Genomic DNA, 15,074 nt, shown 5'->3' on the forward strand with positions numbered 1-15,074 from the left:
TATTTATGCCTTGCTATTCTATGACGTTTTTATGACTTTTTATGCCTTACTATACTATGTCATTTTTATGACTGTTTATGCCTTACTATACTATGTCGTTTTTATGGCTATTTATGCCTTGCTATTCTATGACGTTTTTATGACTTTTTATGCCTTGCTATTCTATGATGTTTTCATGACTTTTTATGCCTTGCTATTCTATGATGTTTTCATGACTTTTTATGCCTTGCTATACTATGTCGTCTTTATGACTTTTTATGACTTACTATACTATGACTTTTTATGCTTTTTATGCCTTACTATACTATGTTGTTTTTTATGCCTTGCTATACTATGTCATTTTTATGACTTTTGCTATTCTATGATGTTTTCATGACTTTTTATGCATTACTTTACTATGTCACTTTTATGCTTTTTATGCCTTAATAAACTATGTTGTTTTTATGACTTTTTATACCATACTTTACTATGTCGTTTTTATGCCTTCCTGTACTATGACGTTTTGTGACTTTTTATGCCTTGCTATACTATGACATTTTTATGCTTTTTATGCCTTGCTATTCTATCATGTTTTCATGACTTTTTATGCCTTACTTTACTATTTCGTTTTTATGACTTTTTATGCCTTACTATACTATGTTGTTCTATGCCTTCCTGTACTATGACGTTTTTATGACTTTTTATGCCTTGCTATTCTATGACGTTTTTATGACTTTTTATGCCTTACTTTACTATTTCGTTTTTATGACTTTTTATGCCTTACTATACTATGTTGTTCTATGCCTTCCTGTACTATGACGTTTTTATGACTTTTTATGCCTTGCTATACTATGACGTTTTTATGACTTTTTATGCCTTGCTATTCTATGATGTTCTATGCCTTCCTGTACTATGACGTTTTTATGACTTTTTATGCCTTGCTATACTATGTCATTTTTATGACTTTTTATGCCTTGCTATACTATGACATTTTTATGACTTTTTATGCCTTACTATTCTATGATGTTCTATGCCTTCCTGTACTATGACGTTTTTATGACTTTTTATGCCTTACTATACTATGTCATTTTTGTGACTTTTTATACCTTACTATACTGTCATTTTCATGACTTACTATACTATGCTGTTTTTATGACTTTTTATGCCTTACTATACTATGTCATTTTTTTGACTTTTTATACCTTACTATACTGTCATTTTCATGACTTACTATACTATGTCATTTTTATGACTTTTTATGCCTTCCTATACTATGTCATTTTTATGACTTTTATATATGAATAAAAACGTCAAAAAACATCATAGTATAGTAAGGCATAAAAACCTCAACAAATATTATACTATAGTAGAATATAATAGTTTTAATTGAGCACGTTTTCGAATATATAAAATCATAACGAAGCATGTGTTTGTGTCACATTCGTGTGCATGGACACGTTTCCTCTCAGAAGGACTGAGTCTAAGCTGGTTCTATTTTTTCTCGTGTAAACATGGAGGTAAATCAAACAAACTGATACTTTTACTCTGAGTGAAAACTTCCTCTTTCTCCTCCAGCAGCTGCCAGCTGTCGTGACAGTCCCTCAATCTGCCGGCCTGAGACGCTTTATGGCAAACATTTCTGCTGAACGAAGCCTTACTGGTAGATTGCGGAAGATGCACCAATATAACTTTTACACGTAACATGTAGCTCCTGCTGTGGTTTGCAAAATCCTAGTTCAGTCTTCACAGGAAGAAAGTAAGACTCAAAAATAAAAGCCTGGGTTGATGCAAATTTACTGTCATTAAAAATCCAGATTAAAGAAGAAATAAGTGACCATACATTTCTAACATTTGTTGGGATTGTTGTTTGGGGGGTAAGTGGCTTGAGGAAAGGTCAGGTGTCTGTTGTGATGAGAGTTTCTTGTCCTTTCTGTTCTCAGGAGCTGCAGACTGCTCAGCCACAGAGAGAAAAACCACTGTTAATACAGGAAGTGTTGATAATCAGCCGCCTCTTCCTTTCTGCGTGTTAGTATTTGGTGGATGAGGACTCGTTTCAGTGCCTCCAGCCCCTGACAGGTTTCCTCACTGCTTCGGTTTCGGGGTTTACAAGACGGTAAGTCTTTTGATTTATTTTCTAAGACGTTTTTAGTTGTTTGAGCTTCGTTTAGTGTCGCTCCACTCCGCTCTCTGGCCCAGTGAACTTTGCTTTACTAAAATCGGAAACTTCTCAGCTCTTCAAGACGTTATCAGTTACAATCAGAAATGACTTCTGTACTCGCACAGGAAGCTCTGCTGCGTGAATCAGCCTCATTAAACCAGATCAGTTTAAATCAACATGTTAAACCCAATTTTACTTTTTGTAAAAACTGAATAAAACTCTGCAGGTTTTAGCCTGATTCAAAACCAACACAGTTCTCAGTCCTTGACTCTTTAACACAGTAAAAAATAAAACTTTTTTTTCCCCAAAGGTTTGGGGAAAATTTAAATTCTCAAATCGACTGTTTTTGTTTTTCAGATTTCTCTATTAGCATAAAAATATAATATAATATATATTATCAATTACTGCTTTTTTCACTTCTTCTCTAATGATCTCAGTACTTTTTTAAATTGACATATTAAATTTTTCAAGGGATAATTTTTGTTATAACTCCATGCTGTATATTGTGGTTCAATAGAAGTGTCACCTCTCTGTTTATTTTGGACTCGTGATGACAGCCTCTATGTTCTGAAATGAAACTGTACTCACACCACGTTCACAGTTAGACCACATCTAACAGGACAGTTTTAAACATCCCTACCCTTTGCTTTAGAGGTTTCACTGAAGGGTTTGAAAGTGCAGCCTGAAATCCCCCGAGCAGGCCGGTGTGCCAGGTTGAGGTCAACAAAAGCAGAAGTTGAGAGTCAGGGTCCCTCGACTCTGCGAGAGGAGGAGGGAGGCGAGAGTCAGCGCTTTAATCATTTTCAAACCCTTTTAAAAACACTTAAAATTTTATATATACAGACTGCTCACTTAAGTTTGTGTTATCTTTACACAGCTGCTCAGTACTTTTTCAATAGTGGCTGTAATAAGATTTGTAATTTAAGAGTGGAAGATATTCTTAAGGGATGTTGATTAGATTTGAGTTAAAGAAATATTTTTTTTATTTTAAAGATTTGTCACATCCAGATTTTTCTGACGTGCACAAGTGCAGATCTTGTCTGTGACATCACAGTTCTTGACAAACAGGGAGTGGCAGTGATGGGTTTGAAATGGTGTAATTGCCAGAATTTGTAAACACCCAAAATCTGTCTTCTACCATCACTTCTCTTTCTACCACCTTAAAATCACCCAGTTATCCTCCATTTCTTCCCTTAAATACCTTCATACAGTAAGTTGTTTAAGGATCTTAATCAGGAGGAATTACTAGAAAACTTCCTGCACACGTCAACAGACAGAAAGATAGGACGAGATGTGAGTTAGTTCTTTCTGCCACTGGGTAAAATCACTCCCTCACCCAGAGCTGTTCACTCACTCCCTCTCCTCCTCAGCAGATGGGAACCTGCAGGGGCGTGTCCTCCTCTGTCTGCAGGTCCGGGTACGTCAGCTGGTGCGTGGACTCACTCGCAGAGTCACCAACACCTGACGCCACAGCTCCGACAGCTACAGGTAAGATCCACCACGCTGTCAGAACAGGTGTACGAAGCTCCGATGAAACCTTTAGGGATGAAGGATCTATTATTCATATAACCCTCAAATTTAATACTATGTATAGTTCTGTAATTTCTCATTTCATTCTCACTACTTCAAACATGTAACATGATCACGTAGTTTGATCTTATCTTCTAGTATAATGGTGTTAACTTACTTCTCTTATCTATTCTGTGCAACTGTTATTATTGGAATCAATACAGTGAATCTTATATTTTTTATCTAATAAGTCTTTATTTGTCATTTTTCCTGTATATTCTGTATTTTCTCCTCTTTAGTAAGAAGTCATTTGCTGTTAATGTAAACTCAACCCTTCCTCCATCTTTACATGTTATCTTAATAACCTGAGTACAATGTTCATTCCCACGGCTCCAGATCCATAATCTACGTCACACTCTCCACTCTGCTGCTTTCACTTTCTCTTCTCAACCACTTACACTGTTTTCATTCACTAATTAATGGCTGTAGCTTTTCTCTCACTGTTAAACTGCTGTCCATGTTTCACATTAAAAGTCCACCTGTTCCTTGTAGGCTTTTAATTTGAAATATGTATTGATGAGGTAAACCATGTCCTCCTCTGTCTCCCTCCTCTGTTTTAGTGTCTTCCTCTCCAGAACAAAGTTCTCACCCAAAGCATCAGTCAGCTGGTTCAGGATCGATCCCGGTCCTCCTCCTGTCACCACCAGAACCCACATGTTCCCGTCAACCTCCACAGACAACTTCTACAGAGAGGACACAAAAGAAAAACAAGGCCTTCGTACGTTCCCATCCCTCCCGGTTCAACGCTCACTCCAGCTCTGCTTCGCACAACACTGACAAAGCCACTAACAGTCACAGTGAAGAGGGTGAGGATGATGAGAGTGAGGAAGGCCGAAGGGAGGCTGGAACTAGGCGGGGGGACGCCCCGTCTCTTCTGCACCCAGAGGTGGAGAGGACGCTCCTCCCCAGGAGCAGTCCGGTCATCTCCAGACGCCACAGGCCCGTCTCCTGGCACGGAGGGGAGGCCGACACGTCCGATCCTTCAAGGTAACGAACCACAGAGCAGCCGGAGTGACGAGCGAACGGGACACTCACCACATTCACACCTGGAGCTTCAAATCAGGGTTGAGTTGATAAATCTGGAAAAGAGTCAAGACGAGGGTCCAAACCAAATATTAATAAACCGGGAGGGAATCTTGATTTTTTTAAAAAAGTGAAAACTATGTAATATATAACATGTGAAATAATAATATGCACACATTATACAGTAATATCACTATGAAAAGAGAGAGAGAAATAGATATAGAAAAGAATACCATGATAGAGCATATAATGGAAAAAAAGGACTAATAATAGTAGTAATATAGTATTATTATGTAGTGATATAATGCAGTGTAATTTATGTTACTACTCTTTATACTATTACTCCAATAATAATAATAATAATAATAATAATAGTAATAATAATAATAATGATAATAATAATAATTATAGTAGTAACAACAACAACAATAACAACAACAATAATAATAATTATTATTATAGTAGTAACAATAACAATAATAATAAAATAATAATAATAATAATTATTATAGTAGTAACAATAACAATAATAACAATTGTACAATAATACCAATAATAATAACAATAACAACAACAGTCTTTGATATGTATATGTACAGTATGTACTGTATGTAAAACCTCATTAGGGCTTCTTTAACATATTTTAAACTTCAGGTTACCATAGCAACGCTATTGATCCTTCATGCAGTTCGAGTTATATCTTGAACTTTAACGTGGTTAAAGCATCTTTTTGAATATTACTGTGACGGGTCAGTGAGGACTGGTGCAGGCTGCTGTGATGTCACCACTGGATGGCGCCACAGGGAGGGATTTTTAAAACCACTAGATTACATAGTGTTAGTGTGAACAGTATATATGTGTCCACTGACCTGTTCACAGTGAAGGTCCAGATTAAGGTCTTTACATGTTACCGTGGTAACCTGACTTCCCCTTTAACCAGAGTTTACTGTCCCTGACTTTCAGTCTAAATGTCCTGAGAGTTGTGGTGCAGAGGAAACAGGAAATGAATGTTAGTTTTATTGTTTTTATTTTATTTTATTTTATTTCGATAGATTATAATACTTTAAATATACAATGTAGTTGTTGTTGCTTTCAGTGTTAAAGCCATTTTCACTGTCACCAAACCGACTTTAAATCCCTTATCTGCTATTTCAGCTGCTGTCACTGTTTACATACCAGCTGACAGTAAAGTCTGAATGTATGGTCAGTAATAATAAATAAAATACAAATACATCAAAACAAAAAACTACACAGGTTAACGACACAGTGTCACCGGATTCACCAGTGAGTGGAAGAAACCAGAAACCAGGAGACGCCATGGTAACAGGCCAATCAGCCTATTGAAAGGTCAATATCTGACTTTACACTAACTTTACAGCAGGGAATTCACCAAAACAACAGATCACAGCAAATTTGAAATTATCTACAGTGACATACTTCAACCATCTCTGACAGACACTTCGCTCTTATCTGGATATACACTTCAGCTTGAAGGGTTTCATCTACATCTGACATGAAAACAATTCACATTTGAATCTTGTTATGTTTGGGAAATTTTCAATGTAGGTGAGTTCACTCAGATTTTCAGAAAGAAAAAAAAAGTTTAATTAGCTCGATTGCTGCTACAGATTTATTTCTCTTAAACCTGCGATAACAGATTTTACAGGCTGTGAGCAGAGCTCCCTCTCTTTTAGCTCTGTTTGGTCTTGAATACTTGAAGTACTTTCATCACTTCTGTTTATTTGAAAGTGAAACTTTGCTTCTTCCAGCCTGGACTCTCCGTCTCCCGCTGCTGCCTCACTGTCTCAGGATCAGCGTGGACGCCCAACAGTCGCCAGTTTGGAGGATCTGGGGTCCAAACCCAGTTCCGGTCAGCAGCGCTCACCCCCGCTGCAGGAGGACAAGAGGCAGCGCTGCGTCTCAGTCTCTTCAAATCTGAACAACTTCCTGATCTCTCTGTTCCACCTGCCCTTCACTGGACAGCAGGGATTGGCCGAGGAGCACAAAGGCCAGCGACTGACGGGCTGTGACGCCACTCGCACACCAGGTAGAGTACGATTACATATTACAGGTGTAGCTACCTCGTGTTTACATGCACAGAATACACCTGCTGTAACTGAAGTGAGCTGCAGTTTATTCACAATAAAACTCTCAGTGAAGGACAAACTCATGGAGAAGTCCTTTGCCTCCATAATCCGTTAGCTTCAGAGTTTATCTAATATAACTATATTTATAAAACTGCAAATATGAAACTTTTTTAAGTACTGCAATATAAAAATAAATGTTCAGTATCACAGGTATTATTTTGTGTTTATGTGCATGTGCATGTGCGTGTGTGTGTGTGTGTGTGTGTGTCAGGACTTTCTACCTCAGCTGCACACAGCAAACAGAGGCGTCACAGTGGTATCCCAGAATTCACTGATATCTTCAAGACCAGTTGTGAGCTGGAAAAGGTCCGTGACCAACTTCTAGTTCAGTTTCTTTTCGGTAGTTTTAAAACATTATTTGTGTAAAAAATATCAAATGTGAGTGAAAATATGCACGAAGGTAAATATCAAGATTTAAATTTAAATGAACTACGAAGGCTTCTTGACTCACGATGAAAATATGGAAATGACATTGGTGGTTAAAAACTGTGATTGACCGTGTGTGCAGGAAAACGCTCACTTCATCGTGGTGGACATGGTGCTGGAGGTGCTGGAAGGCGTGAAGTGGACTCTGAGCTCTGAGCGCCGGACGTCCACGACGGACACGCGGCGACACACGGACTGCAACATGTGCACACGCACGGGCACAAGCTCTGCAGACGACAGTCGGCGAACAGCGCACAGACTCACACAGAGCTGCAAACAAGGAAGCGAGATATCACACAGAAACACACACTCTTCTCATTACGTACACACCAACCAACGCACACAGGAGGAGGAGGAGGAGGAGGAAGAGGAGGACACAGGAAACGATGAGGCTGAGCATCAACCAAAGACCCTCTCTGCCATCTCCTCTGACAGTGGATTTGAAGGTAAAATGATGTAATATATAACATGTATCATGTATTTCCTTCTTCTGCGAATTGCTCCACACATGAATACAACACTCCTGATATATATAAATATCATATTGTGTGTTTTAATGTCAGACTGTGGAGTGGACGCGGCACTGACACTGAAAGACTCTCTCACAAAGTAAGAAAAACAAACTTAAATGCTCCACCCAAAATCTTATGTGTTTGTTCTGATTTTGTGATTTTTTTTTCCCTCCCATAATGCAGTGCAGAGTGGCTGGCCCAGCGGCTGGTGCTGGAGTTCAGGAGGAGCTGGCTTCCTTCCCACAAGCCTCAGCGCGGACGTCAAAGCCTCCGCACGTCGCTTCAGGAGGTGAGAACGCGGACGACAGCCGCAGGATGAAGGCGGCTGATTATTCGTTTGTTCCCTCCGAGCTGTTAAAGCCACAAAGACGTGTTTTATTTCACCTCAGTTTGTGATTACACCAAGATGGAAGCACATAAACCACTTCCTGCTTTGCTTCCACATTGCGTGACGCTCAGCCCGTAGGGACGACACCACACATAAAAACTGCGTCTCTAGGCTCTTTGGAAGTTTCACAGATATAAAACATACAAAGAGAAGTAACTGAACTCGCTTGCTGTTACACATAACGGAGGTCTGGGGGTTTCCTGTCGTATCCGGCCCCAGGGAGAAGAAGTTTTATTCACATAATATCACTCAATGGAAACACAGAACATTCGCAATGATGTTTTGTCAACTTTTAAAATAAAAACTCTTCTATGTTTCGCAAAACTGCGATGGAAACGTTGCTGGTGTCGGAGCCTTCGGTCATTAAATGTGTGTTTTTCCCACGGTCCTACACAGCAGCTAGCAGCACAGCGCTATGATGTAATATAAAGTATAAAGTAAACTAAGTATTGCAGCATGCAGACGGATCCTTTAGAAAATTAGTTTGGGCCACAGGCGATTCATGAGTTGCAGGACTGCAGTCGAACACTGAGGCACGGCTGGAGTCCAGCTTTCTTAATACAGCCACGGTGAATCAATCACTCCATCTCCTCCCTGCCACCTCTAAAGGTCTAGCTTCTGTGATGGCAATGTCAGTTTGTAAAACACTTTTACCAAAAGTGAGAAATCTCTAGAAAAATCTACCATGAACTTCATTCCGAGCATTCCTGGTCCCCAGAGGAAGAACCTCAGAGACTTGGATTCCCTGTTTAATATTTTCTAATGTTACTTTCTGGCTCCTGTTTGTCTGCTGTTGCCACGAGACACAGTCCTGAACTGTCAGGCCGTAAACCGTCTCCCCTCTCCTCTCTGTTGTCGCAAGCTGCCAGGTGCAGGAAGTGTCGCTGAGAGCGGCGGCAGACTGACCGAGGAGATCAGACTCAGGACCAGGATGAGAGGATCCCTGAGCTGGGCGCCTCCTCGCTTCCAGATCATCTTCACCGTTCAGCCGACACCCAGGTCTTCATCACATCTCACACAAAAAACTCTGAATATAAATAAAAAAAGCAAACCAGCAGAGAAAAGTCTGACTGTGTTTGTGTTTCCTCCTCCAGACGCAGCGAGGTCGTGGCCTTACAACACTTCCTGTGTGCAGGCTGCGGGACGGAGGCGGAGCCCAGTGAGTGCTGCTGTTAAAGATACTCCCAGTATAACTGTCGACTCCACAGGAGGAAACCAGACAAGTAGAACATGTTTCCACTAACAGAACATAAAGACGAAAACAGAACGAGACTTCCTCCAAACCGCTAAAGAAGTAAAATTTAAATTAAATAGAATTAAAAAAAACTGAAATTACTGGATGCAGACCTGGAAATGTTCGCTTAAATTTAATGTACTGTTGTTTTTTTATCATTTATTCAGCATCAATGTGCTGGACATCATGATAGGTTCAGGAGAAAACAGGAAATAATTACAGTTTTCCTTTAGATCGCTGAGTGGTAATGTGACGTTGAAAAGAAAAAGGAAATAAAAACAGACATTTTTATATTAAAACGATAAATAACAAATGACCACAGTAAAAAACTTGAATGCAAAAGCTAAAATGATGAATGTATAAATAATGTGTAAAATATAAAAGCACTTAGTCTTGTTGTTGTTCCAATGATTTCTGATGGTCGTGGTGAAAGTTGTTCCATCAGTCTTCATTGCAGTATTTTGTGATTCGACCACCGAGGGGCGCTGAAGTCAGACAACACACAGCAGCAGCTCATTAAAACACAAGCATATTATTTACATTTGAAGACACAGGAAGCAGATGATAATCATCACAGCTACGAGCTAATAAACTCTCTCTGAACCAGGGTACATCAAGAAGCTGCGGTACTGTGATTACCTTGGCCGGTATGTGGAATAATCTACTGTTATCAATACAACAATATATCAATATAACATTACGCTATATATTAAATGAATACAACATTTTCCACTTATATTTTTTAGATAATCAATGTTAATGACTTTGGCAGGTATTTCTGTGACTGCTGCCACAGCGGCTCTGAGGCCGTGATTCCCGGTCGAGTTCTGTCCGGCTGGGACTTCAGCAGGTACAAGAATGATTAGATTTCACCTCCCGATAATATTAATATCTGTCACTGATTTCTTCTAATATCATTATTGATACTAATGCAGTAATAAACATGGTAAATATTAATACAGCTGCTGTTTAATACAACTCTCAAAAACCTTTTGGAAACTGTTTTTTACCAATGTTGGTTAATTCATCATTGATGAGTCAATCAACAGGAAATGAATTGGAAGCAGTTTTGATGATTAATTGTTATGAGCCATTTGCATCGTTGGTGCTATAATTAATAAAACATCGGGCTGAGCTCAGGGGGAGAAGGAACACGGACACACTTTGACCCTTGATCAAATAATATTGATGTTCACGTTGCAGATATCCTGTGAGCGACTTCTCCAAACAGCTGCTGGACTCAGTTTGGCATCAGCCTCTGTTTGACCTGAGCTGCGTTGGAAAGTCGCTCTGCAGCCGAGCGAAGGAGCTGGACAAGTTCAGGGTGAGTTCAAGATCAAATCATTGTCACTGATCATGAGTTAAAGTTGCACACCACCACTGATTTGTTGTCAATAACTTGTGTAAAGAGCCAGTAAAATATTGTTGAGCTCACTTTTAAGTTTACGTAAATTTCCTTCCGTCCTTCTTTGTTTGCGTGTTTCCTTCAGGAGCTGCAGGAGCAGCTGCTGGGCATCATGAAGCTGCTGAAAGCCTGCAGATTATCTGCAAGGTAGACACAATATTTCACTTACTGTCAACACTCAATGTCACTGTTTACTGCAGACAATGTTATGAACTTAACTCAACTTTTTCCACATTAAGATCATATTCTAATCATAATTTAAAGCTCCTCCAGTGTAAAGGTCTGTGTCCATGTGTAGTGTGATTATAGATCAGCTCTAGCTTCTATATTAATACTGTGAAAGTATCAAAGCCTCAGTCCACAGAGAAATGCACACAGCCTGTATTCAGAAACTGAGGCTCAGCCAAACAGAGGCTCAGAGCCTCCTCTCTTCTGATTGGCTCACCGACCTGTTGTTACTAGAGCTGCAGAGAGAAGCCTGAGAGAGGAGATGTAAAACTACACTGAGATGGTTTTTATATCTTCTGATGGATCAACACTTCAAATAAAATGCAGAAGAAGAAAATATGGAGCTTTAATAAAGCCACAGTGTGAAGGATTTGAAAATATCTTGCGCCATCCAGTGGCAGTATCAGAAAAGACACAGCAGCAATGCATGCTGATGTATTACAAACAAAAACCTACGCCAGCTAAATAATTAAAAAGACGTTGTTACTTTACAACATTTATTACGGCATGAGTGATAAAAAGTATAAAACTGTAGCTGTCATGGTGCAGGTAGAGCTGGACCCAAACGTAGCCAACACAGGGGAATGAGGTGCCAACATGTTTAATAACTGAAGAACTTACAAAACGGGTGAAACAACAGAACAGGAAAGCACGAGGGCACACAAGGAACAACAACCGGAGACGCAGGGGATCCCGCAGCTGCTAGAACAGGAAACATGAACAGACGAACCGACAGACAAAGGGAAGCACAAAGACTATGTAGACACGAGGGAGGCAGGGTGATTGAACACAGGTGAAACACATTAGGGCGGGGCAGACAATCACCACACAGAGAAACAGGACCAAGACAGGAAGTAAAAACACTGAGACACACAAGGAAACCAACTACAAAATAAAACAGGAAGTCAAACAACAGTCAAACAAACTCAAACAAAAAGTGTCTGCCATAGCAAACCATGACAGTAGCGTTACATTTTTTGCTTAGTTTGCTTGCTTTTTAAAATGTGGAAAATGTCCATTGCAGTTTCCCACAGTCTGAGGTGACGTCAGAACTAAACACTCAACTTCAAATGCAGTTTTCAACCCAGAAAAACACTCTGCAGCCGACATTTGTCATGAGGAGAAAACTGTGTTAATGTGACTGTGTCCTGTGTTCGTGTCTCAGTGTGATGACTGAGTTTGAGCAGCTTCCTGCTCACCTGATCTTCGAGCAGCCGCCCCTCTTCTCCATGGACGACCTGTTGTTGGTGAAGAAGGGTCAGCTCGTGGTGCAGGCCAGAGCGGTGCTGCACGCCGCCATCAGCCATGTTGAAAACTGTGAGGTCAGTCTGAAGCACTGTGGGATTATTATTATTCATTTTTAAATCTGGGAAATACACATGTATCTCATTATTGTTCGTGCTATGAAATACTGGATGTCTGCAGATATTTTAAAGGATTCTCATATTCGTATTCTCAATTTGTTCTCTGTTCACTCCTGAACACCAACCTCAGGGTAAAAACTTTTAGAAAGATGCCCCCACACACTCACAACTGCACCTGGAGGGGATAAATATTTATGCAAATTAGTATTTTTTAAATCTTATAACTGTAAATAAGCTCGATCACTTCGTACAGATCTGTCTCCAGGCCGTTCCACATCCACAGTTTTAACAGTATTAAATATTTCACGAGATAAAACCCATTCAAATAAAGAGACTTCAGGACAAGGGAACAGGAAGTGCTAAAATTGCAACTAATGTCCAGGTTCTGGACTCGTTCCTGCAGAACTCTATTCTGACCATTTTTCCCTGCTTCTTTCTCCCAGCTTTGTCTGGCCCGAGGTTTCATCTGTGAGTTCTGCCGAGACAGAGACATCATCTTCCCCTTCCAGCGAGACATATGTCGGCGCTGTCCGGGTGAGTTCTCACGAAGGCTGATTAAATTAGACTTGCAGGATTTGAGATTATAATAACAAATAACAAAATAAGTCGTTTTCTAACATGACTTTAGTTTTCCGGAGCAGTGAAGTTTGCAACAGCAAGAGTTTCCAATTGTTGGTTTTCATACAAATGTCATATGAGCGTTAAGAGAGTGACTGGTTGCTGTAATAATGTCTCCTAACATGATTAATGAAGCAAGTATCTTACAAATTATTAGTGTTTTTTTTGGTACAAAATTACCTCTATTTTCCCCGATGTACATATTTGCTATTGTATATGTATATGACATAGTATAAAGGTTGCCTCTCTCTTTACAGTGTGCAAGGCCTGCTTTCACAAACACTGCTTTGTGGAGAAGAGGTGTCCGAAATGTGCACGGATCCAGTCACGGAAAAAAGCACAGACAGATCCATGAAGTGCGACAAGTGATCGGCTGCAGCTCAGTGACACGACGGTCCATTACTCTACTCACATAAAACACTGTTGCACTGTACGGGACATGTAAATGAATTTATATGTCTTATTGCTTATATTGTCAAACACGTCATATTTCCTGTGGAAATAAAATTGGTATGAGAGTGATTCTTATTCTGTGTATTTGTGTCTGTATGGTGTTTCCCAGTGTGAGTAACAACTGGTGGACTGGTTTAACTGGCAGTGGTGGACAAACTTCCAGATACAAGGTCGACTGAGGCGGCTGAGCATCTTATTTTAAGATCTCCATGGAAACACAAGTCTGCATTTGAATATACAGCAATGCTGCTGGTCAACAGGTAAAAAATAATAATATTTTGACTCATATAGGAGCAATGTGACCAAGGAGTGTTCATGTGACATAAGCCACAATTAAACATCCTCAGTGCTACGACACAACAACTGCAGCAGCCATTAAAGACGATAATATGTAAAAAATATAATGTATAAAATATCATCCAATATTACAAAGTTAGTGTGAATGATGCAACGGACTTAATGAGCACAACTAAAATGAACTGCAACAACTGATGTCTCCATAGATCATCATAGACCATCTACTGTGCATTTCCTCTGAAATTTGCCTGTGTACTGTGGCAATCAGCAGACCTATAACACACACACACACACACACACACACACACACACACACACACACACACACACACACAATTAAGCCCTCTGAGATTTCATGTGCCTCTCTGAGAGCTGAGCAGCCCATTAGCTGCTCCTAATGGCCGTGAGCTGAACCTCTCCCGACAGGAAGCTCGTTCACACCTGCGCGGCTGAGTGTCACATGACGACATCTCAGGTGTCGCTGCAATCAGAGGTGTTAATAAACACACCATGCAACACATCAACATGTGATGCAATCGTTGCTGAAACATTATGGATTTTTTTGTTGATATAATGTCTGTTGTGACATTGAATTTGTTTAATCAATTAATATATATTTTAATACTAGCGATAGATCAAATTACCATGTGTAAAGTGAGAGGGGGGCGCTGGCTCTACAGCGGCCCTCGGCTCTCAGACATCTGTGTTCAAGCTTTAAAAAACCGACTGTACCAAACACTTTGGTGCTTCATTTAGCAGCTAAAGCGACAGACAATTAATTTTCTAATTAGTGCAGCTACTTCAAGGGGAGTTTAAATCTACACAGTATATGACAACCGCTATCTTCAGACCCATGATTCAAGAAGGAAAAACTCACATCAAAAACCACTGAACAGGGTAAAAGAAAGTGGTGAAACCTCAGGAAGAGCAACTAGGTTTTCATTTAAAAACAAGATTTTAAAACGCAGACGATATCACCCAGATGATCTCCGTCTGTTTTAGCTCCACATCAGAAACGATCTCCATCCATACAGTCACACCTGTGACTGTATCTGTATCTGACTCCTGTGCATAAGCACTACACACTCTTTGTAGGTAATACTCCAGTTTCACATAAGATTTAAATTCACAGTTTTTATTTTTTTTTTCATGAGAATCCATTTTCTTTGTGACAGGAAACATTTCGACTCAGCAGAAAACAAGCGCAACTACAGCTTTCTATTTCTGTGACTGTTTCTGGTCCAAGCGTCTTTCATCATCTTCGATTTTTGTC

At 39.8% G+C, this 15,074-nt stretch overlaps 1 protein-coding gene across 1 annotated transcript; it reads left to right on the plus strand.

Annotated features, from left to right (window-relative positions):
• Positions 1-1,937: 1,937 nt before the first annotated feature.
• rubcnl (rubicon like autophagy enhancer) lies at positions 1,938-13,579 on the plus strand. The gene is made up of 17 exons (XM_087172716.1): positions 1,938-2,092; positions 3,511-3,625; positions 4,267-4,693; positions 6,499-6,776; positions 7,088-7,182; positions 7,385-7,748; positions 7,866-7,911; positions 7,998-8,103; positions 9,065-9,201; positions 9,297-9,361; positions 10,044-10,083; positions 10,209-10,286; positions 10,640-10,760; positions 10,927-10,988; positions 12,235-12,391; positions 12,877-12,967; positions 13,309-13,579. The coding sequence occupies exons 2-17, from the start codon at positions 3,511-3,513 to the stop codon at positions 13,404-13,406; spliced, it is 2,280 nt and encodes a 759-aa protein (XP_087028842.1). The 5' UTR covers positions 1,938-2,092; the 3' UTR covers positions 13,407-13,579.
• The last annotated feature ends 1,495 nt before the right edge of the window (positions 13,580-15,074 follow it).

The sequence above is a fragment of the Seriola lalandi genome, unplaced genomic scaffold, assembly GCF_002814215.2.
Source record: "Seriola lalandi dorsalis isolate HSWRI2012SDOR001 ecotype SW California unplaced genomic scaffold, Sedor1 jcf7180002053677, whole genome shotgun sequence".
Classification (NCBI taxonomy): Eukaryota; Metazoa; Chordata; class Actinopteri; order Carangiformes; family Carangidae; genus Seriola; species Seriola lalandi.